General features: G+C 41.6%; 1 protein-coding gene and 1 long non-coding RNA gene across 3 annotated transcripts; both read right to left on the bottom strand.

Annotated features, from left to right (window-relative positions):
• Nucleotides 1-825: 825 nt before the first annotated feature.
• On the bottom strand, nucleotides 826-1,151 carry LOC119798852. The gene is made up of 2 exons (XR_005282768.1): nucleotides 1,081-1,151; nucleotides 826-1,012 (listed from the first exon to the last, which is right to left on the bottom strand). It is a non-coding gene; the product is annotated as an uncharacterized LOC119798852 (long non-coding RNA).
• A 1,855-nt stretch (nucleotides 1,152-3,006) lies between these two features.
• zgc:162698 (uncharacterized protein LOC560165 homolog) lies at nucleotides 3,007-22,838 on the bottom strand. 2 transcript variants are annotated; one of them, XM_038308509.1, is made up of 21 exons: nucleotides 22,618-22,838; nucleotides 20,533-20,596; nucleotides 20,351-20,448; nucleotides 19,984-20,094; nucleotides 19,845-19,904; nucleotides 19,231-19,290; nucleotides 16,165-16,185; nucleotides 15,961-16,066; nucleotides 15,803-15,864; nucleotides 13,304-13,487; nucleotides 13,125-13,224; nucleotides 12,604-12,697; nucleotides 12,458-12,535; nucleotides 11,337-11,445; nucleotides 11,198-11,256; nucleotides 11,002-11,105; nucleotides 10,844-10,920; nucleotides 10,264-10,325; nucleotides 10,108-10,160; nucleotides 9,996-10,026; nucleotides 3,007-3,535 (listed from the first exon to the last, which is right to left on the bottom strand). In XM_038308509.1, the coding sequence occupies exons 1-21, from the start codon at nucleotides 22,753-22,755 to the stop codon at nucleotides 3,494-3,496; spliced, it is 1,713 nt and encodes a 570-aa protein (XP_038164437.1). In that variant the 5' UTR covers nucleotides 22,756-22,838; the 3' UTR covers nucleotides 3,007-3,493. The 2 variants fall into 2 exon arrangements, with proteins under 2 accessions (XP_038164437.1, XP_038164436.1); XM_038308508.1 differs by lacking the exons at nucleotides 12,458-12,535; nucleotides 20,351-20,448; nucleotides 20,533-20,596; nucleotides 22,618-22,838 and adding an exon at nucleotides 11,698-11,766 and having other exon boundaries at nucleotides 19,984-20,137.
• Between the last annotated feature and the right edge of the window lie 762 nt (nucleotides 22,839-23,600).

Genomic DNA, 23,600 nt, shown 5'->3' with positions numbered 1-23,600 from the left:
CTAGATGATCAAAAAGGAAGAAAGCCTGGTCTGCCGTTGACAAGTGGCGGGCCCGAATACATGATTGGGCCTCCTCGATCCACTCACCAATCCCAATGCCAGTCCTACCACCGAACATGGGACATCGCCGGTCCCTGGGCACAACCACCAACCGCTCAGCAACCACAGCGCCAGCAGGCATGACACCACCAGCCACAGCCGGGGAAGGAGCAGCGCCCAGCGAACCTCCAACCGTCACATTCTGCCGACCAACTCCATCCACCGGGCGGCCTGCCACCTCCTCCATACCTACTGGGGAAGACTACCAAAAGGAAACGCGAGAGATAACAAACAAACAAAAGAAACAGTGAAAATAAATCCTGAACCCACAGTTAAGTCTTCCTTGGATAGCTACTGCTGTCTTGTCTTACAACATCATGAATAAAAACACAGCTAAGACCCTAAACACACAAAAAAAATAAAATAAAAAAACAAAGACAAGTCCGTGCTCAATGGTGAGTCCTACCAGCAACGCTAAATGTGACCAGCAGAGGAGGTAGATTTTTTTAGGCAAGACGCACCAGAGCACGGAGTAGTCTCCAATGATTTATTAACAAATTTCATTAAAACATTTTTCTTTTAAAACATGGCCTCGGGCCCACTACTCAGCCCCTAGAAGGAAAAGGCATCAAAAATAAGGACAATTTAAATTATTCCCAAAAAAATGAATGAACAAACAAATCATGCAATGCAAAAGAAAACAAATTAGTAAATCAAAACAAAGGAAAGCAAACAAATTAGTAATTTAAATAATAAGCAAACAAACGGCAAAGAAAAGAACACAACCACTGCAAACGATGGGACAAACTGTCGTTGTCCGACTTCTAATGTCTTTTCACGGGGCCAGAGGAGTCGTGCCCCGCTCGTTCCGCCAGCCCAAGCGTCAGCAGGCTCCGCCGAGAGCGGCCCAAACAAAACCGGCAAGACAGACAAGACAGCAGGAGCGTCCAAGCGCTGCAACTCCGGAAGAATCCTAAATTAGAAAACTCGTTAACGGTGGATTCAGGTAAGGGTAAATTAAATTCTAAACCGGTAGCTTACCCAGATGTGGTGACACAGCCGACCAGGGAGGGAGCGGATCAGCAGGCGAGGGCCGGACGGAAGCCGCTCGCTGCACCAACCCCCAACTGCAGCCGCCAACGCCAGCTGCGCAACGCTGCAGAAACGCACGGCAGGTATTGCACCAGAACCCGACAACAATCCCCAGCCCAGATGGCAAAATGGCACTTACTATTTTGGATGAGTGGATCGAGCACACCAGCCACTCGGGCAGCCGACACACGGTAAGGAAACAAAGCACACGCACCTCGCAGCGGACTGCTCAGCTTTAAAGCTATCTGCCCCGCCCCCCAATCAGTCACTACACCTGGTGTGTGTAGTTGGGAGGGTGGAACACCATCCCACCACAACAGCATTAATTTGTTTCACCATGTTTTTCACATCAAAGATCAAAGATTATTCACGATGGGTTTTGCACACTAACATCTGTCCACAGTGCACAGACAATCAACTTGATAATTATATTCACGCGTTATGGTTATGCACGCCGGTTCAGAGGTTCTGGGTACAGGTATGTAAGGACCTATCACTGCGCCTGGGTTGTAAAATTTCACCTTCCCCTTCAGTTTGCTTGCTGGGTGATTTTGAGGGAAGCTCTCTGGGAAAAAAAATTGTTTGCATGGCCTTCAATGCATTATGTATTGCAAAGAAAAGTATCCTCATGAATTGGAAAAGTAAGGAAAAACTCAGCATCAATCAGTTTAGAGATCTGTTGTTGGATCATATTAATCTTGAGACAGCATCGGCATCCTCTGACCTCTCTGGACTCCCTTGATCGGCTCCATCAATTAGTGTAGTAGGGGGCTGTGGTGCGCGTCCTACAGGGCGTGGGGGCTGGTTCGGGGGTCCTTGAGCCCTGGGGGGGCGGGGGGTCGCGTCGGTGCGTCCTACAGCAGCCGCTTGCGGTGCTCTCGCGGGGACATTGTGGTGGCGGACGTGGGTTACTGGCCTGGTAGCTGTGCTGCCGCTGGGTGGGTCCAGGGATCTGGGGTCCCTGGGGCACGTGCACCGGCAGGGTGTCGGGGGTTAGGGTTCTGTGGGTAGTGCTGCTTGGGGTCTGGCCCTGCCGGGGTATCTGGGCCTGTTGAGTCGGTGGGGGTGCAAGGACATTAACACCTTATGGTAGATGCTTACCCCCTCAGGGGTTTGTACTCTACTCTGCTAGTCAGGGAAGGGGAGGGAGGGGGAGTGGGAATGATCCCGGCCTGGATGTCTTTTGTTGCATATGTGGTGAGTGGTTTATTGTTTAATAAGGGATTACATTTCCGGTGGGGAGGTGTGGTGGTGGTGGGATGTGGATGTTAGAAGGGCTGCGGGTCTGGCACCCTGTCCTGGTCCATGCCGTCCTCCTTTTTGGATGGACAGGATTGGGGGGGCGGGGACGCTCTGGTTGGGTAGCCTGGGCGGGGCGTGTGGGGCTTATCGGGTGCGGGGTGGGGGGCCAGGCCCGAGGCAGGAAGGAGATGGGTTAGTGTATCCTGATCTGGATTTTAGGTTGACTTATTGAGTCATCCGATAATCCCAAGACCGTCCACCAGTGCCGCCGAATCCTTTGTCCTGGAATTATTGGATGCGAGTGTCTTGTGAATGTGCATCTGCGTTTTTTTGGGGTGTTTTCTGCTCATCTTTCCAGAGACTGTGTGGTGTGCATGGGGGCACTAGGGTGGGAAGGCGTGATTGGGGCCGTTTTCTTTTTTCTGGTTGGGGTCTGAAATGCTCCCTCTCCCAAGCACATCTCAAGTCTTGGAACTTTGAAACAAAGTCCAGTGGATTGGTTTTTTACTATTTTGGAATGACTATGACCATGATGACTGAGAATCTTCAGCAGCATACTGGTTAAAACAATCAGCCCCATTTAGCGTACAAAGCCTACAAGTTAGGCATGAAGTGAATGAGTTGCAGCAAAAATCATGTGAAGGTGAAAAGCTTTATTGGCTGAAACTGCAAAACGAAACAGAATTATTTATCCACATTTTCTCTCTGATTCATCCCTTTGGCTTTACAGGTTGAAAAATATCCAGACACACAGACTCTTTAATGTGACCATAAAACAAACCCTGACCAGCAAATATCCAGCAGGGCGGTGCTGCAGAAAACAGATTCGTTTAAATATACTGTAAATACAGAGAGGCGATCCATACAATATAAATACAAACAGGCAATAAAAATAAAAAATAAAGGGATCCTTGTGTACAGCTGTGGACGATTCAGCTCCCGGTATCTGGACGATGAAGGCTTATGAAGCTCATAAATCCAGGAGCTGAACCACACAAGGATATTTCTGCCTTAAAAAAAAAAATCACTCTGTTTCTCATTCATCCCCCGGTTCATCTTTCCTTCTTCACTTGATGAAACCCGCTCTCTCTTTTTCCACACCATGAGCCCCCTTCCAACTTCACTCCATCTTGGACATCTCGAACTTGGTTGTTTGAGTTTCCTGAAACAGAGAAAGCAACGTTCAGATGGTTCATTCCGGCAACAGAGCGGGTGGAGTTTTCAAAAGCTTCCAAAACCTACAATGCAGCAATTAAGTTGATCCCTTCCCGCTATCATCGCAAACCCAACCTCTTTATAGGGGAACAGAAGACCCCACTTTTTAAGCCAGGACAACAATTTTCTTAAATGACTCCCTTTCAGAGACATAGACGGGTATGGGGCATTGCAGGCTAACAGAAGAAGCCAAATAACCTCCATTCCAAAGGGGTAGACCCGTTCGTCCGTTGCAATTTGCATGTTTTCTACACAAAAACAAGGCTTTGTTGGGCTACCGCATAAAGCCTCAAACTCAACACTATTTCTGACATCTGAATTGAAAAAAGCTTCCTGGATGGGAAGCGAAACATCTTTAAACTTGGAAACAAAGTCCAGTGTTCTGTTTTTAACTTTTTTGGTCCAGCTTCCAAGCTTCTCTAGCCCAGAACAGTGGAGATGAAACCTTTACAACCAAATTTGCTTTTGTATTGATCAACAGTATTTAAGCCTAGAGTCAGAGAAACAGATTAACTGAACAAAAGTGTAAGAAAAAAATGAATGTTGAGTTTGAGGAGGAAGAAAAATAAAGTAATAAATTCGATTAAAATTAGTTCAAAACTCAGGTTTATTCTTTTAGTCCAGTTTAAGGATTGTCCAAAGCCAATTACTAATAGCTGCAATTCTTTGCACATTTAACCTTTAGCATTTAGTAATAAAATAACTTTACCTTCCATCTGACCCTTATTATCAGCTTTTAGACCAGTTCTTACACATCTTATGTGATGTAGTGTTAAATAAATGAAGCTGGATAATGCTGGCCATGGGTCAGAGAGCAGGGCATTCACATAAGTTTGCCGGTGTCAAAACCCAGACTGGGACCTATGGCCTCAGAATGCAGTTGGCAAACTGCTCAATCAGGGATGGGTTAAACACAGAGGGCACATTTGGCAGAAATACATCATTAAAAAAAACAAATAAATGTGATTACTATCACTAAATAATTACTGTTATTACGGAGGGGGACAGACTATTACTTTCAGTTAGCATCCACTTTATTGAAAAAAAAGCATCAAACAGTATAACAGTATATCAGCATGACAGTATATCAGAGCGACATACCCCGTCTTCAGGTGATTGTAAATCAAGTGTTAATATCACAATAAAAGTAATATAAATATATTTATATATAACTTACTGGTGTCCTGACCTCACAACACATTGCATAGTTTGTTTTTGATATTTACTTTTTTTTATCTTTATTGATTCTCAAGAAAGTATCATTTACAAAAACGTAGGCTTCTACATCACAAGATTAATTATAACATTTTAAATAAGTAGGCCATTGTATTGTAACAGTATAAAATAATTATGAAATATTGCTCTCATAGAAGAGTGGATTTTCCAGGAAATTGAATCAAGTTAGGTCTCTAAAACTAAAATCAGAACTTTTAAGTTTTGCATAGTCTACCCAAATCTGCCACCAGTGACAGAACTGTCCAGCCTTATGATTGAGAGAGACAGTTATTCTTTCCATTTTATATGTTATATCTTTCCAGTCGTCTAAAGTTGGTTTGTCTTGTGATAACCATTTTCTTACTTGCTGTTAATATAATAGTCATCAAATACACTGTGGGCAGAATTATTAGGCAAGTTGTATTATTAATTTTATTTTTGGGCCAATTTTGCGTTCTCGAACAACCCAAAAGACTCCTTAATATCAAAGTTTCATATTTTTGGAAGTTGTGTTTTTTTTTTTTTTTAGATTTGGCCATTTTATAAGGATGTCTGTGTGTGCGGGTAAATATTACTGTGCAGAATTATTAGGCAACGTAATAAAAAAAAAAAAAAATATATATATATATTTATATATATATATATATGGCCAAATATTCACCAGGTAAACCAATATAACTCAAAATTCAGAAATAAACATTTACGACATTCAAAAACAAAACAAAACAAACAAATCAGTGACCAATAAAGCCACCTTTCTTTACCATCACGCTCAAAAGCCTCCATCCATAGATTCTGTCAGCGTCTTGATCCATTTGCGATCCACATTGGGTACAGCAGCCACCATAGCCTCCCAGACACTGTTCAGAGAGGTGGACCGTTTCCCTCCCTGTAGATCTCACATTTCATAAAGGACCACAGGTTCTCCATAGGGTTCAATTCAGGTGAACAAGGGGGCCATGTCATTATTTTTTCTCCCTTTAGACTTTTTCTAGCCAGCCACGCTGTGGTGTATTTTGATGCATGTCACTGAGCATTGTCCTGCATGAATATCATGTTTTTCTTGAATGATGGTGACTTCTTGTGTTTGAAGAAGGTGTCTTCCAGCAACTGGCAGTAAGTCTGGGAGTTGATCTTGACTCCATCACCAACCTGAAAAGGTCCCAAAATCTCATCTTTGATGATACCAGCCCATACCAGTATCCCACCTCCACCTTGCTGGCGTCTGAGTCGATTAGGAACTTGGTGCCCTTTACTGATCCAGCCTGTTGCCCATCCATCTGGCCCATCAAGACTCACTCTTATTTCATCAAACCAAAACACCTTGGAGAAATCAATCTTCAGATATTTCTTGGCCCAATGTTGACGTTTTGTCTTGTGTGTCTTGTTCAAAGGTGGCCTTTTTTTTGGCTTTCCTTACCTTGGCCAGGTCCCTGAGTATTGAGCACCTTGTGCTTCTTGGCACTCCATACATGTTGCAGCTCTAAAATATGGCACAACTGGTGGCTAATGGCTTCCTAGCAGCTTCATGCTTGATCCTTCCCAATTCATGGGGAGCTATTTTACATCTTCTCTTTTCAACGCGCTTCTTGCACCCCTGTCGGCTATTTGCCATGAACCGTTGATTGTTCGATGATCTCGCTGCAAAAACTTGGGAATTTCCAAACTGCTGCACCCCTGTGAGAGACATCTGACAATTTTTGACTTTGCAGAGTCTGTCAAATCTCTTTTTAGACCCATTTCGCCAATGGAAAGGAAGTTGCCTAATAATTAAGCACACCTTATATAGGGTGTTGATGTCATTAGGCCACACCCCTTCTCATTACAGAGATGCACACCACCTGATTTACTTAATTGGTAGTTGGCTTTCAAGCCTATACAGCTTGGAGTAGGACAACATGTATGAAAAGCATGATGTGGTCAAATACTTATTTGCCTAATAATTCTGCGCACCGTATATTTATTTCCTTTTTGAAGCTTCTTGAGTTCTTGAATTATACAGAAATACATATTTACTCATTTTCATTCATAAATAGATTAAATATTAAAATTTTAATATTTGATTAACTTTAACTCAGTGGGTTTTAAGTTATGATAAAATGAAAGTGTTACAAATTCACCAACCTTTGATTGTTAATATGCATCTATATAGTTACCTTGGTCATGCAGTAACTGACTTAGTAACCGAGTTACTTTTTGGGATAATTAACATGTAGCTTTAACTAGTAACTCCTCAAAAGTAACATTCCCAGCACTGTTCCCACCAGATTACTAATGAGGGATCCACACACTCAGATCAATGAAAGGAATGAAATATAGTTAAGGCCTGATAATTACTGCATGTTTTTCCATAATGGGATTATTAGAAAGCAATGAGGACTCAAATGATCATCTGGTGAATGTCCAGCAACAATGAGCAGGTTGGAAGCTGTGAGGACAGACTGTATGAGGTGTATTTATATCTGATCAACTGAAGAGGTTTTACAAAACAAAAAGGTTCACAAAGAAGGAGAAACCAAGCAGCACAGGCGCTTGGTGTCTGTCAGGCTGTAAATCCAGGATAAAGGGATTCATTTTTTCAGACAAAACGGAGATGAAGCTCCAGGCAGCAGGAGGAGGAAGGAAACATTCTGCTTTTGTCGATCAGGATCGATGACATCATTTGTAATTAAATGGACAGTTTAAAACTCAGGTTCTATCTTCATCTAGCTCATTCCCAGGAACGTGATGCTTAATCTACCAGAAACCTGAGAAAAGCAATCCCTCTAAATTCATCAGTGAGTTTTAATATACGGTTTGTTTTGTTGATGATGGACAGCGTGACGATAAGCTCTCCACCTGAACGGTCTCCTCCTCAAGACAGACTTCATATTTTCAGAGCAGTTAGACGTCGGCTCAAACAGCAGCTTACGTAAGCAGCTGATTTCACATTGGAGGCTCTCTGCAGATTAGAGCATTACTCCGTCACAAACATCCAATCTGACTGGAAAATGGTCTGGGAGGAACTAAAATCCAAACATAAAAAACAGGACGTGTTCTGAAGGCAGCAGGATTTACTGGATCAATAATCAACCCGGTTCTGATTCTAGCTCTCAGTCCGATTAATGATGGCTGCAGCAACACAAGTCTGCTGTCGTCACATTGTTCTGGTCGCCATGACAACAACAGGGAGAATAAACAACAGCATGATGTAACCATGGTGACACTTCTGGGTGCTTGGCGCCCCCTGCTGCTCAGAGGCAGAACTCCACTAATCTGGAACTGAAACTGCTTCGGCTGATCGTCTTCGTTCTGGAGGTCCATTTTAAATTCCATTTTAATCGCTTACTGAGGGGAAGCTGAAGGGAACTACAGTTTGAAATGCAGAAATAAACCAAGAAGTGTGGAGTCTGCAGACCTCTTGGAAGAGCTGTACATCTCTATCAGATTTAAATATCTAACACTGAAATTATTTTTTAAAGATGATCTCCAGCTGATTCAGGCAGGAAGGAGAACATCTGAGGAAACCAGTTCTGAGGTCTGGTCTCAGATAATGTCTGTACATTGACTAGTCCATTAATCAGCTCTGATGGAAACCTCTGACTGGAAGTTCAGGGTGCTTTCCTTCTAGGCAGAGAACCTCCACCTCTCTCTCTGGTATCGTACAGTTTTTCTCTTCCTCAAATTAGCTCCATCTACCCTGCCGTCAACTCTGACCTACTCCCCAAAGCATACTGCTGCCACCACCGTGTTCCAATGTGGAGAAAATGTGTTCAGACATGCGATGCAGTAATGACCATCTGTGACAAATCCTGCTTCTTCCAGGTGTTTTCTGGGCATTTGGGACATTCTTCTTCTTCTCTCATAAACATCACACTTGTAGAGTAGATGATAAAAAGCCGGTTTGCACACAGATGGTCCCACCAGAGCCGACTGAAGACAACTGCATCTGGTCTTAAGTCAGGACTCAATCGGCCCACTGCACTGGCCTTCTAGATTAGAGGTCTGCAACCTGTGGCTTTTTTGACCTTTAAAAAAAATTCATAACACTTTGACTAAAACAATTATAAGGAACGGATACCATTGAATATAAGGATCCAACTAATGCAGGTTTTTCCTCATGAAATGACTGCATTGAACTTCTGGACGAATGACTAAAGTACCTGTAATCCATATTTTCAGGAATTGTTTTGTCATTAGGTTCATTTTTATCATAAAATTGTTTCAAAATATCAACATCTTATAGAAGGAAATATAAGCTTCCTCGTTTTAAAAAGGTTTAGATATTTAGCATTGATGAGGTTTTTTTTTGTTTGTTTTTTAAACATGTTTTTTAGCTGGACTGAATCTCTTTGGGGCTGCTCAAAACCAGCAGTGGGTAGCACTGCTGCCTTGCAGCAAGAGGGTTCCGGGTTCGATTCCTGGCCTAGAGTCTATCTGAATTAAGTTTGTATGTTCTCCCTGAGCATCTGTGGGTTCTCTCTGGGTACTCTGGCTTCCTTCCACAGTCTAAAAACACGACTGTTTGGTTAACTGGCTTCCCTAAATTCTCCTTAGTTGTGAGTGTTTGTCCTATTTGTCTCAGTGTTGCCCTGCGATGGACTGGCAACCTGTCCAGGGTGGACGCCGCCTCTCACCCATTGACAGCTGGAGATAGGCACCAGCACCCCTCGCGACCCCGCTTAGGATAAGGGTGAAGGAAAATGGATGGATGGATCTCTTTGGATTGTACAGATTTGCAGAGACCTGGCAGGAAACACCTTAGAAATGCTTCTAAAACCAGGGTGCCTCAATTCATTGATTTATCAATGTTAATTGGATATTTTTTTAAATGGACAGTGAATTATTTAATGCTGTATGTTTAAATGTAACAGCCTTCATTATGTGAATCATGTCTAAGAAAAATAAACATTGTTTTATATATGTATTATATGTGTTTCATTACATATATTCCGCCCTCCATATTCCTCAGGGATCTGCTCTAAATGATTGTGAGAAACTATTTTGTGACCCCTGTGGGGGTCCTGACCCTCCAGTAAAAGATTTGTTTCTTCCCACTGAGCTATGAAGCACAGGATTGTGGTTGGAAAGGAACCAGTGGAATCTGGTCTTGACCAATCAGTATTGGTCTGGTAAGAATACTATGCATTTCCAGTGTTGATGAAAAACAGGAAGGTTCTACTTGGCTCTTATTGATTAGAACAGGAACTCACCTCATCCGAGTCCAGCAGGGGGGGCAACGCCCTGCAGGGAACAGGGGGGGAAACGTTCAGCCTAACTTTGAATCTATTCATTTAGATCATTGTGCTAAAAAAGGAGGCTTACATGTCTGCCATAGACGATGGGATGTTCTCCTCGACCCACTTCAGATCCTCGTCCTTGTTTCAACAGAATAAAGGTAGAATCAGTTTGTTTTGGACCAAAACTGAGAGCGGCTGTTTGTCTCTGAGAAAAAGCAACCAATCTTTTTAAAAAACTCACCACTTTGTTGGGTCTGCCCGTTCCGTTGGTTTCGTTCTTTGCTCCTCTCATCTTCATCCCTTCTAAAGGAAAAAAACAACATACCGAGAAGGAGAAGATGAGCCAAGACTACTGGTAATACAGAACCCTGTCTTCATTTCTGACTCTTCCTACTTTTTTCATGGCAGTTATGTAAAAGCAAAGGCAGCAGATTCATTCGTCCAGAAAAGCTTCAAAAACCGTTTTCCTTTGTAGTTTAGGAAATTAATTTACATGTTAGAAAACGTAATTTGGACTTCAAACAAAGTCAATCTGATTTTAAGCAGACGGAAATGAAACCGTTCGTTTTCAGCCAATCAGAGAAAACAAATCAAACAACATGGAGACAAAACTTTTTTAGAATCTGTCTGGAGGATTTGAATGATTAGTTTTGTGTTCTGCTCTCTTGACTTGCTCAGTACACGATTTAATTATTTGTTTACTAAATTGGTTCTGGCTGTTAATTTCAGCTTCATATCATAAAAGACAGAAAATAAATACATCCTGCGGGACCGCAAGGAAAGTGTAAAAGTAAGAAAGCAAAGCAATGAAGGTTTCTGACCAAAAGCCTCGTTCATCATGGGCTCCTTCTCCTCCTCGTCTTCGCTCTCTGCATCCACCAGGGGGCTGAAGGCGTACCTGAAAATCAAAAACTGGTTTCATTTAAAACTGCAGACTAAAAAAATGGACCCTGAAACCCCCCCAAAAAACAGCTCCTACATCTGATTATTGGCAGATGGTCGCCATAGGAACATGATGACCAACAGTATGATGGAAAACAAAAAGCGCCAGAAAGCGTCCTGGATCCACACTTCTCTCCAGTCCTGACAAAGAACAAGAACATCCAATCAGAGCCTGTGATGCATCTCGTCAGTAAGCCAGGCAGACGGTGCGTAGAGAAGGTGAAGGTTCTTACAGAGCGACACTGGGACATGGTGAAGTTCTTTGCAGTCCAAATGATGAAGATGACAGAGGCTGAAAGCAGCAGAGACAATGTTTAAAAAGGCAAAAAAAGGTTTGGGGAGAATACTGAGCTGGAGAAGACGTTTACGCACCAATGACGGCGAAGATGAGTGTGTTGCTGAAGTGTCTAAAGAGAGAAAGCTTCACCACGTTCCTCCTCAGCTTTAGCAACTTCATTGTCTGAGCCAAACTCACAAATATGTGAAGTAAAGGTCAAGGGCCATCAGAAGATTTTGACCTCAGGGCAAAGATTTCTCTGGAATCGATCTATTTCTGGTTAATTGATCACTGCTAAAATTAAAATCATACAGCTGGGATTAAATGGTCAAACACTGGTCAGAAAAAACCTTACAGGGAACATTAACATGCCAAGACTCATAAAAACAGATTAAGCTTGAAAATAAGAAAAAAAGGCATGAGCAAAATCTGTTTGTAAAATGCAGTAGTGGATATCCACCAGCAGAGGGCAGAGTCGAGCACAGCCAGAGGAATAGCAGCCAGAAGAGCAACATCGTCTTCAACCTGAAGAAAGAAAAGGATGTGGAAGAAGAGGAGATTTGGGAATAAAAGATCAAAGACATGAAAAGAGGGAGAAATGGAAAGAATAAGGGAAAAATAAAGGAGATAGTAGTGTGTTCAGTCACCAGCCATGGTGCGTTTTTTTTGCACCATGTTTTTTCTCCCACACTGTTTACATTTGATCACTGCTGAATTTTATGGGATGGAAATGATAATTTAGTGTCTAAAAAGCTGTATTAAATTAAATTTAGTTTTGTATACACTCTGTGTATACAAAATTACAATAAACATTGTCAAAATCTCAAGTCTAAGTCTGGGATTCGCTCGCATAGTTATTGCGATTGGTTGGATGGGATTTCCAAGATTATTTCTTCGTCTGTTTTCAAATTGAAGTTCGAACAACAGCACATTTAACAATGATAGACGAGGCTTAACCTTATTAGCTCCTAGTGGTCACAGCCCCCCACAGTGGTGGCAGCATTATGCTGTGGGGTTAGGGACAAGAAGATCAGTCACAACTGAAGGAAAGATGGATAGGGCAAAGCAAGTAGGAAGCTCTGCAGGAAAAGCTGCTTGACTTATTAGCTGACCGGAAAACAGTGGAACCATTCTGATTTCTCATTAATTTTCTCATTTAATTCCCATTTCCCATTTTCATTTAGTTTCTTTATCAGGGGACAACTTCAAAGGATATCCACCAGACAATACAGGAGTCAGTCAAGGCTAGCACAACATCACACACAATCAGACTGCTGTCGTCGTTCCCCCGATCCTGCAAGAAGACACAGGTCAGACACCAGAGACCGACTAGAGTAGAGCCCACGGGTCTCAGGGACTCACAGTGTTGACTCGCAGCAATCCCTCGATGATGGAGAAGAGCAGGTAGAGCAGGCCGACCCCGACGACTCTGTGCATCAAGGCGCCAAGTCTGGGTCTAAAACACAAACATGGTCCATCTAAAGAAAACCAGCTGATTGCATCGACTAATTGACTCCGCAGCAATCCTTCACACTATTCAGAAACATAAACAAATCCTTTTAAAGGCAACCAGCTGTTTTAAACTTTTTGAACTTCAGACATAAAAAAGTGCTCTGAGTTACATCTGCTTAAAAAAGATTATTGGCCTTAAAAAAAATCTGTATCAGTCCATTCCTAAATTTGAGATTTGCAAAGAGAAACAGAACTGCAGCTAAACAGGCTTTAAATTACAATGATATATGACATTTTATTTTCTTTTTATTTACCATTTTTCCAGGCTTATACTAGAATAGAAAGTATTTTAGTTGCTTTTATTGTGAAGGAAATTATTCTCCATTTTAAGGCTTCCTAATAATAATAGAAACTGTTCTTCTCTTACTCACTTGACGATCCCGTATCCCAGACTGGCAATGAGGACCAGAACCCTGGCCAATGTCCTCTTCACGGCTGACAGCACCTCAGCAAACACTACCGCCCCATGGACTGCAGGAGGACACCCACAGCTCAATGGTTTTACTCTGAGTAACAGCTGCAGGGATAAAGACTTAAATCGCTCACCTACCCGACAAACCCTCGTATCTGATGCTTTGGAACTCGCCGTAGTAAACCGCCTTCTCCAACATCCCGAGGAAGATGACGCCTCCGATCCAGAACTGGATCCTGAGCAGGCTCCTCCAGTAGCAAGCAGACAGAACCAACCACAGCACGGCCATCAGCACGTACATGATGCACATCACCATGTAGAACTGGAGACAGAGGCAGGGACAGTGCTCAGGGAGGAGAAACCAGCTGTAAATCCAAACATCCAAAGCCCTGCTCCTTCTTGCGATTGCTTCTAGAGGATCGAGGTCTGTTGATTTAGTGTCTGCCAAACCTCTGCTGTGTTTCCATTTCAAATTGACCCAATCAGCCTAACCATAATGGCATATTCTCTTCTTTTTAGTCCAGACCTTCTCCATCACTCCACAAGTAAAGAGTGAACGGCTCCACCCTTGCTGATGCTCATCTTTCTTCTATCTTCTGGACTTCTGTTGAAGCGGGACTACAAATATTCCTGGATACGGTAAAATGCAAAGGGAGCTTAGGATGCATAGTCTTGTTATACGCCTATACAAAAAGAGACTTTAATCCTGAAAAATATAAGGTTATAATCACAAAAGCTTAGTGTTTAGATTGTGCCTTCTGAGCCTAAATAGAATTCCAGCACACGGTGCAAAAACCAGACATAAACAGATGTGGCGCCATCCTCTGGAAGTACCGCAGAGTTACCAGAAAGCCAGATGGTGACCACTAAATAGAGCAGACGCCTCGGCTGCTTTAGCTCCTACTTCACTACACATCGTTCCTTTGGTAACACAGAAATTCCTCTTTTTTGTTTTTTAAACCAGATCTTGTCTTCTCTTCATTATTGTCACACTTCGCTAAAAGGTGCTAATGGCTACTTCCTTGATAATCCCCTGCACTCAGGAGTAGTATCGTACCTCCACTGTGATTGTAAATATGAATCCAACCTGCACGATGAAATAAATTGTGCTGATTGGTTCGGGGTCAGTGGATGGGCAGAAAGAATACAAGGCATGGAGATGACTTTGTTACTCTGAGATGCCCAGCTCCGACTAAGGACTTTATTTACTAACAAATTGAGCAAAAAGACAGAGCAAAAAAAAACAAAATAACAAATAATGTGCCAACAGGACACAGGAATCTTTTGGAAAACCTTTGAGTCCAACCAGAGTGAGCTACAGCTGTGATAATAAAACAATTTTAACTAAAATGACTATGCACTTTTAATGTTCTGAGGCATTTACATTTTTATCTTTATTCATGTTTTTATTTGTGTCTGCATTCTGAGTTGGTGTTTCACCAAAAAGTCATAATGAGGATTAATGACTCTTTATTCGGATGTATTCAGGAAACACTGGTTAGTTTTAGTTCTGTTTACAGGGTTCCTATAGCATAAGGCAAGTTAAATTCAAAACTTTTTAAGTCTTTTTAATGCCACTTGAAATAAAAATTTAAGACCAAATTCACAAGAAACACAAGAAAAACCTGCTTGCCACAACTTAACCCAAAGGTTTATTTTAACATAAACCACTCCACTAATGTTTCAAACTTTGAAAAACTTCCCATACAGGAAGAAAGCTAAAAACACACAAATGACAGATATATTAAAAAAATTATTTAACTGAATTCACAACCTTTGTTTTAGCAGGGAACAAAACAAATCAGTTTTAAAGCCACAACATAACCAGTGCTAAGCCTTTTTTGCAGCTATTTTTCTTTGTTTCGTTTTCTTAGTATGTTTGATTTGGTGATAAGTGGAGGCGTTGCAGAGACAAGGGTGGAACAAAACTGAGAAATACCGGCTGTTTCTCAGTAACTCCATTTTGACGCTTTGTGTTTCGTGCTTCGCATGTGCGCTTCCACTGCCTTAATTCCCGTCGTTCCGAGCTTGAATCGCTTCTTGCACAAAATCCACTGAGCCTCATGTATGTTCCCTGGTTCTGGTTTTAGCCATGGAGAAAACTCTTGGCTGGAGCCAATTTTCTTTACATTTACAATTGCTCATATTTTCCAGACAAAAAGTAAATGGCGCATCTCCCAAATGTCCCGGCCGCAACTAATTTTTTATTGGTTCCGCTATTGGGAAGGAACCAGTAATGGCAAGCCATTTTTTTTTTTTAAATAAAAAAAAAAATGTGTCAATTTTAACGTTTTATTTAGATTACAAAAATAAATAATCCTATTTATGATGTTTTAAAAATTAAGACGTACGAAAGACTGATTTAAGACATTTTAATACCCAGTAAGGCCTTAGTTTTATTTTGAAGAATTAAATGCCTTTTAAGACTTTCTAAGGATCCGCGGGAACCCTGGTTTAGAGATGCTTGTAGAACAGGTTGGTGCATGACGTCAGCTTGTACCTTTAATACTGAGTTCAGTGAGTTCATTTGCTCAGTAGTTTCTCATCATGTATTGGTGATAAGGGGTATGGGTTAGCTCTGTTTATCTGGTTTAATCTAAGCGGAATTAGCTTCCTGTTTTTTCTGTGCGCTCTTACCACCATCAGAGGCCACTCGGTTGCTGAGATAAAGCCATGAGGACCCTTCATGCTGACCTGAACTGGAAACAAAAACAGAGGCTGGTTGAGGTGAGCAGTAACAGCAGCCGTCTGCCCCGATCAGAAGGGTGTGTGTGTGTGTGTGTGTGTGAACTGACGCTGCAGAGTCCCGCCAGGTTGCTGCTTCTCCACTTTGATGATAAACAGGTAGGCTCCGTCCTCCCAGGACCTGGCCACAACGTCAAAGTCGGAGCGGGGGGTCGTCTGAGGGAAAAACCACAGTTACCGTCATGTTCTAAGCCTTCAAACCAATAAAACCAGGCAGCTCAGAGTATAAATACATTTTAGACAACCATACTCACCTTATTGGAGGAGCCAGCAGCCTGAGGAACAGAAAAGAAGAAGAAGATCCATCCACATTCTCCAATATTTCATAATTTAAACAATTATAAAAAAAAAAAGGTTCAAAAAGTTAGAAAACCAAATGGGAGAAGACAGCTCTGAAGAGCTTCCGGAACACAGGACCTAACTTTCATTACAGCTGTTTAAAAAAAAATAGAACGTAGCTATTTAATAAATGTTTTGATCCAGTTGAAGTTTCACTCTTGGCAAAACTATTATCTTAATCTAAGCCTTCAACTTGTATCTTAGATCCATTTCCAACCTAATTATTTAAGGAAGTATTCCCTCTGATCTCCTCCTCCAATTTATATGTAATTAATCTATCCTTGTTACAGAGATATGTGCCATAGGCTTTAAATGCGGTAATCAGCCTTTACTTAAAGCTATAGTGGAGGGTTACTGCAAATTATTGAAAAGAAAAAAAAAATGCACTCCCCACTTAAAAAAAAGCACATGTATAACCCTATACCCACTCCAGAGAGGCAATGTCTATTAAGCGCATGCACAGCCCATTTCTCCTCGTGCACGCGCTGTTTAAAAGGTGCCGTTTGCATCGCTAATACAAGCTTACTTTTCAAAGAAGATTTGTAATTTTTCCTCTATGTCAGACTCACCACCAGTAAGTGAAAATGGGGACGAGCACGTAGGACGGCTTTGCGTCAACATATAACCAGAATAGTTAACAATTAGAAGGACCGCTTATTTTGATGATCCACCCAGAAAAAGAACATCCTCCACTATACCTTTAAGAAACCGTCCCTTGACCCAAATGACTTGGTCAATAATAGACCTAAATTCAATCTTCCTTTCTTATCTAAAATTATTGAGAAAATAGTTGCTAAACAAGTGTGTGAGCAATTTGATGCATCTTAAATCGTAATTGCATTACAAATAAAGTGTATCCCAGGGGTTGACGTTAAGGATTTTTACCACTTGCCCATAGGGCAAGTCGCTTTCTCATTTCATTTGCCCAGAAACAATTTTTACTTGCCCAGTATAATGTTTGATAAATATAGTTCCTAATATTAATTTTTGTATATATATCTCAATGAAACATGTTTGTTTTATAAAGGTTTTTTGTAATTCAGTAAGTTTACAGGTTCCTGGTGTGTATATACATGTTTAGCTCTATAATATTTAATTGCACCACTCCAATGTCTCAGAGAAAAAAATTTAATGAACATTTTTTAATGTATGACCTGCATCCCTGTACAGAAGACTGCCATATGATAGAAATATTTACACTGTGCACATACAATTATTATTATTTTTCTAATCCCTGACTGATCATTTTTAATCTAGCGTGTATTATAGTATAGATTAAGTTCATCATCCAGCTGCTGCTCTGCAGAATTCTCTCCCCCAGAAGCTGAATCACGCCATCTAGCGGAAAATCACGCGGCTTTTTCAAATCACGAGAGAATGTGTACAAAACAACAAAAATGGTGCCGGCAACGCTTGTGGGTCGTTTTCAGCGAATGTCGGTGATTTTAAAGTAATTTTAAGTGATAAATAATTTTTTTTGCGATCATTGCCCTTGCCCGGCGGGCAAATGCAATAAAATTTGTACTCTCCCGACAATAAAAACTACTTGCCCCGAGAGATCGGGCAATGGTTAACATCGAGCCCTGTAACACTATAATGACCTTTTGGTTGAAAAGTTTCAATCATGTCTTATGCTACGTTTTGACCGGACGCAGCAAAAGCAGCAAAATCGCGTCTGCTGCTTCGTTTTTGCTGCTTGTACCAGTTAGTTCTGACGCGCGGCTGAAGCAGCTTTGCTGCTCTGGCTGCGCGGTGCAAAAGTGGCTCTGACGCGCGTTGGGCGGAGCTTCACTATCCTTTCTCTGCCTTGCAGCTATATTCAATTCAATTCAATTCAATTTTTCAATTCAATTTGCTGTGATCAGTGGGAATAAAGTAGTTTTAATATGTTTTTAAGTGAGAAAATACACCTGAAAACTTCATCAGTGCAGTTAGTTCATCCAGATTACAATCCTGCCTCCCAATGTTATTTCTGTCGGAGCCGCTGAGACCCCCACATACCAGCGGTGCGCCGACAGAAGGAATCCCTTCAACAGCAGCCTCTGGCCGGGTCGCCTCCTCGCGGTTCACCTCGGCGGCTGGTAGGTGTTTTTCATCTAAATAATCCGATCTGCAGGCAGCAGGATAATAAAAGCGAACATATTCTGCCGGCAGATGTATGCATTTTAAGTTAATTATGCGTTAATAAACTGTTTAAGAGGAGTGATCAGAGCGGTCTGTGTCATCAGCGCTGTGTCTCTCTCCCAGCCAGCTCCCAGATCAGCTTCTCTGATTGGTTGACGCGGCGCGTCGAGCAGCAAAGATTTAATTTTTCCATCTCGAGCAGTAGCGCGTTTGCGGCGCGTCAGCTGCTCAGACGCGCTGCACCTGCTGCTCAAAACGCGCCGCGGGACCTTTTGCTGCGCCTTGACGCGCGTCAACCATTGACTTTGCATGTAAACTCACTGCTTCTGTCGCTCCAGCTGCGTCCGGTGTGAACGCAGCATTAGAGCTCATCAGCACTGAAACAGCTCTTGTGAAAGTCACTAATGATATTCTCATGGCCTCAGATAATGGACCTGTATCTGTACTTGTCCTGTTAGATCTCAGTGCTGCATTTCACACAGTAGTATGATCATAGTATTATTATAGAAGGGTTTAAATCTTATCTATCTGACCGATTTCAGTTTGTTCACGTTAATGACAAATCTTCCTCATTCTCCAGAGTTACCTGTGGAGTACCACAAGGATCAGTGCCAGGATCAATTCTCTTTACTATATATATGCTCCCAATCGGTAGAATTATTAGACAGCATGCGATTTATTTCCACTGTGGGCTTAGCTTTTACTGTGATTAACTGTATGAGCACTGTTTCACATTTTTGACATGAAAAATGTTCACTGCTTGTTTGATTAACTGTCATTCCTGGACAGAGCCACCCATGGTGCTAGTTTACCGTCACCCTTTACAGAAAATGTTTATGTTAATTGGAGCATTGTACCTTTGGTTCTGGCTTTTTTATTTCCCTCTTCTTCCGCTGAGATGGCTTTACTGTGCCAACCTGAAGATAAACAGATTTAGAATGAAGCAATGAAATAGAATCAGCACAGAATCAGAAATAAGTCAGAACCAGGAATGAATCTGATCAGCCGTTAGTCACAGCAGATAGAGGCTTTAATGCAGGTTGGGCCTCCATGCATTCACTGACTCCAACTTAACTTTCCTACTGATGCAGCTCCAGGAGCCAAATATCAGACCATGTTTGGATATGAATGTGATCCAACAGGTAAGTCTTGTTTAACTATGAAAACAATCCAAAACCTGTCAGCACTAAAGAGTTAAAGGCTTCTCAGGTTCCTCTCAAACACAGCCAAGAGATTTAGAATAATGCGGGAGGAGCTGCAGAGTCCACAGCACAGATGCAACGATCTGTCCATGGGATATGTCATGCACACCATAGAGACTATTATAGTGGAGCAGCGAGAAGACAAGCAACTTCTCGAATATTTCATTTTTTCGTTATGCCCAGCAAAACTTCTTTAACATGTTTTTGGGTTGAACATCGGATGCTTCCTGCTGTTGGAGTTAAAGAGGACAGTCCAGTCAGAACCTTACCACTTGCTCCAGTAACTGGTTCTTCAGAGGCTTCGGCAGGTCCAACTCAGACAAGCTGAACTGAGACATGAAACAAACAGCTTTAATATTCCTTTCATCGCTCGGTTCTGTGCGTTGGCACTGATGGGTTGGTCCTCACCGACTGTGGATTGATCTCCTTGCAGGTGATTGGCTTGTAGTCGTGGTTCACATAGGAACCCGTTCCATCTTTCCTCATCATGTCTGGGCTGAAGTACTCCTCAGCTTTCAGCTGAAAAAAAGAAAGTAAAGAAAAATGTGACAGGAAAATAAAACACCAGAACTGATCCAATCCTGCAGAAGTCCTCTGGGCGTCATTTAACCACAAGGTAAATAACTGATTAATTGCCTGAAACAGGAAGCTAATAATGAGGTTTTACTGAATGAAACGACCCATGGAGTGACTGAGAGGATCGTTCATCTGCTGAAGGTCCTACCCTGATGGATCACAGACCCTGCTCTAAGAACAGCAGGACTCTGGGTCTTACATTCTTGTTGTAGACCTCATTGTAGCAGTGAGAGTTCCTCAGATACCAAGAAATCTGCAGCTGGAAGGGAGACGAGTCGCTGCAGTTCTGGGACAGCACTGAGGTTGAAACAGGACAGGTGGAATCAGGTGGCGGTCAGACAGGGACAGACATCTAATTAGAGCCGGGAGGTCAGAGCTTACCTTTGAGGTGGATGGTGCTGCTGTTGAATAGAGTCTTTCTGAAAGCGAAGAACTCTTTTTTTTCCTGAAAGAGAGAAACAAACAGAGAAAACTGTCACTAAATCTGTCCAATCAGTTTCCTTCTTCAGGCTTCGACAGACGAAATCCAGCAGCTGAAAGAAATTTTCAAAGGCGTTTCCTTATCGCTACTTCAGGGTTTATTGCGAATAAAAAAGTAGTAGACAGGTTGGTTTAAAAAAAAAAAAGATGCCACCGAAAAAGTCGTCAGACATACGGAGCTTTTTCACCAACAAAAAGTGTAATTAGCCTTGAAAATCAGTATTGTAATGCAATAAGTTTGACAAAAGCAGGTGTTTAAATAGTTTGTTCTTTGCTAGTTAAAAAAAGCAAAACATCTCAGTTTTTTTCCTGTTTTTATTTGTTATTAATGTTGCTGACGTTTCTGAGCCGTTACAAAAGAGCCACTTAAAGGAACCAGTCTATATGTACATTATATTTTTATTTTGTTACTGTTGCATTCTCAGCTATATGAAAGGACTGAATAAATGTGTGTCGTTCAAATTTGTGTTTGGGCTTATTTTTAGCTAAATACAAAAACCTTTAAATCCTGTTACTGCAGGTTCATCATCCCCAAAGATTATAGCTGGGGTAACCAATAAAAAACCAGCAGGGTCCGAATAAAGGAAATCATCAACCAGTAAAGGTCTGGAGACATTTTGAATGACCTGTTACTTTAAACAGAATGGGGCAACAGTGGCGTCGGATGTTGGAGTTTGCCCTGAAATCGAAGGATTGACGGTTCAAGCCCCGACTTTCAGTGTCGTTGTGTCCTTGGGCAAGACACTTCACCTGCATTGTCTACTGATGGTGGTCAGATTGCCCGGTGGCGCCAGTGTACGGCAGCCCCGCTTCTATAAGTGAGCCCCAGGGCAGCTGTGGCTACAATGTAGTTTGCTACTGTGAGTTTATGTGTGAATGGTTGAATGTAGTGTAAAGCACTTTAGTCTAGTCTTCTGACTTAAAAAAGCGCTATATAAGTACATGCCATTTACCATTTACCAGAATTTAACGTTGAAATTAAATGTGGTGTTTATGCACCCATGTTATACATTGAATTTTTTAATAAAAAAAAAATAATAATAATAATAATAATTTTTTTTCTATTTTAAAATCGAAAGTCTTTTTTGAAGTAGAAAACAACAATAGTTTGTTATATAGACTATTTCCTGATTCACATATTTTATAAAACACCTGAACTGACAGTTTGTTTTTTCTGGCTTCATGAGAGCAGTGGGCTTTATGCTGCCCTGCAAGGCTTTAAACCTGGTTTGAATGGAGACTAAGCCATTCTAAAGCTCATATCAAGGAGCTCATTTTGTGCTTGAATCCATATTTTTTGTTGATTCTGTTCATGGTGGAGAATCCTGCTTCACAGCAGCAGGTTGAGCCAAACATACTCTAAATGTTCAGGCTCCGCTCCGGTCTGGTTACTTTTGCAATCAAACCGAACAGGAAAAACAACGGCGAGAAGATCCGGGTTGTCAAATTAAATATAGTAACGACAGATCGGTAACTACAAATTAGAGCATAATTCTTATATATTAAAAAAAAAAATAACACCGTTTATTTAAAAGATTGGACACAAACTATTGGTACTTAAACAGAGCAGGAAGCAGATTTTTCATCTCCATCAGAAACTGAACATATACTGGATGCTGATGGGGATTTTTTTAACATGTCATATTAAAGTAAGGGTTCAAAGTCCAGACCTAAAACTAACTGAAATGCTGATTCAGCTGCTGGAGAAGCTTCAAAAAGCTGTTTGACTCGGTTCTAGCGATCACTACAGAGGGTCCTGCTGCATGTTTTTAGCATTTCTTCTCTTGGCTCTTGAGCCGTTTGGAACCGTTGTAATGTGGATAGTTAAACGTTTGAGCTGCAGTTTTCATACTTGACCCAAAACCCACTCCACTGACCTCCAGAACTAGATGATACCCCCTAAAGCCAACCCTCACCTCCTACTAATGGCTAACATCCATCAAAGAGCAGTTCATTTCAAGCTAACCGCTCCAACAGGAAACTCACGCTGCCAGTGTTCACCGTCCAGATCCCCGGTTCCGACACGGCCCGAGCGGGTCCCGTTACACTCGCTAACAGCAGCAGCAGCACCGCAGAGGAACACAGTCCAAAGCTTTCTCGAACCGGACCTACAGAGCCCGCCATTAGAACCAACAGGAAGAAGGAACCAACAGCCCTGACGTGACAGCTCACAACAACTAGAGAACTTCCGGGTTTGTGATCTTCTTCTTCTTCTTCTTCTTCTTCTTATGGGGTTTTATGGCGGTTGGCAGGCTTGTGAATTGTGCATTACCGCCACCAACTGATATGGAGTAAAGCAAGAAAACAGAAAACGATTCACCCAAAAAAAAAAAAAAAAAAAAAAAAAAAAAAAAAAAAAAAAAAAAAAAAAAAAAAAAAAAACCTGTGTAACTTAAACCAACATAATACTAAATCACATTTGCCCATATAATTTTAATTTACTCTAGGTCATCTTAACTCTGCCAGTTTCTGATGGTCCCATCGGTCCTCCCATCATACTTCCAACCATCTCCCAGTTCAAATCTTTAATGTCCAGGTATTTTTCTGCAGCCTTCACTATTATTTTGATTTTTTCCGTTTTTTTTGTTGTCTGTGCAGTACAATTAATTACTTCTACCATGAAAAGAACAAAATTTGTCTTTTTAACAATAAGTGAGTCTTCATCAATTTTTTGATTCTCTAGAGGTTTGGAATTTGCCGTGTGTTGAACTGTAGGTTTGGGTTTTTCTGACTGAGATGGGATCCTTTTTGCAGCTTCAGCGTAGGTTATTCCGAGCTCAAATTTCATTTTTTTAATTTCCTCAGACCTTTTGCTTGCTTCACAGCCGCGATAGGCAGCAGTATGTTCTCCACCACAATTACAGCATTTTATTATAGCTTCTTTTCCACATTTTCCGTACTCATGTTCTCCTGCACACCTTCCACACCTCTGTTTCCCTTTACAAACTGCTGCAATGTGACCGAATTTT

The sequence above is a fragment of the Cyprinodon tularosa genome, unplaced genomic scaffold (genome assembly GCF_016077235.1).
Source record: "Cyprinodon tularosa strain WSP-4 unplaced genomic scaffold, ASM1607723v1 ctg639, whole genome shotgun sequence".
Lineage (NCBI taxonomy): Eukaryota > Metazoa > Chordata > Actinopteri > Cyprinodontiformes > Cyprinodontidae > Cyprinodon > Cyprinodon tularosa.
Note: the sequence above shows the minus strand (reverse complement) of the source record. Positions and strands in the feature narration are given on the sequence as shown.

Bases quoted from the DNA above. Each gene is read 5' to 3' on its own strand.
- zgc:162698 (XM_038308509.1), bottom strand. From the start codon at position 22,755: ATGGCGGGCTCTGTAGGTCCGGTTCGAGAAAGCTTTGGACTGTGTTCC. The intron at 20,449-20,532 runs GTAAGCTCTGAC...TTTCAACCTCAG, and splicing joins CAGCACCATCCACCTCAAAG to TGCTGTCCCAGAACTGCAGC. The intron at 16,067-16,164 runs GTGAGTATGGTT...TTTTTCCCTCAG, and splicing joins CTGCTGGCTCCTCCAATAAG to ACGACCCCCCGCTCCGACTT.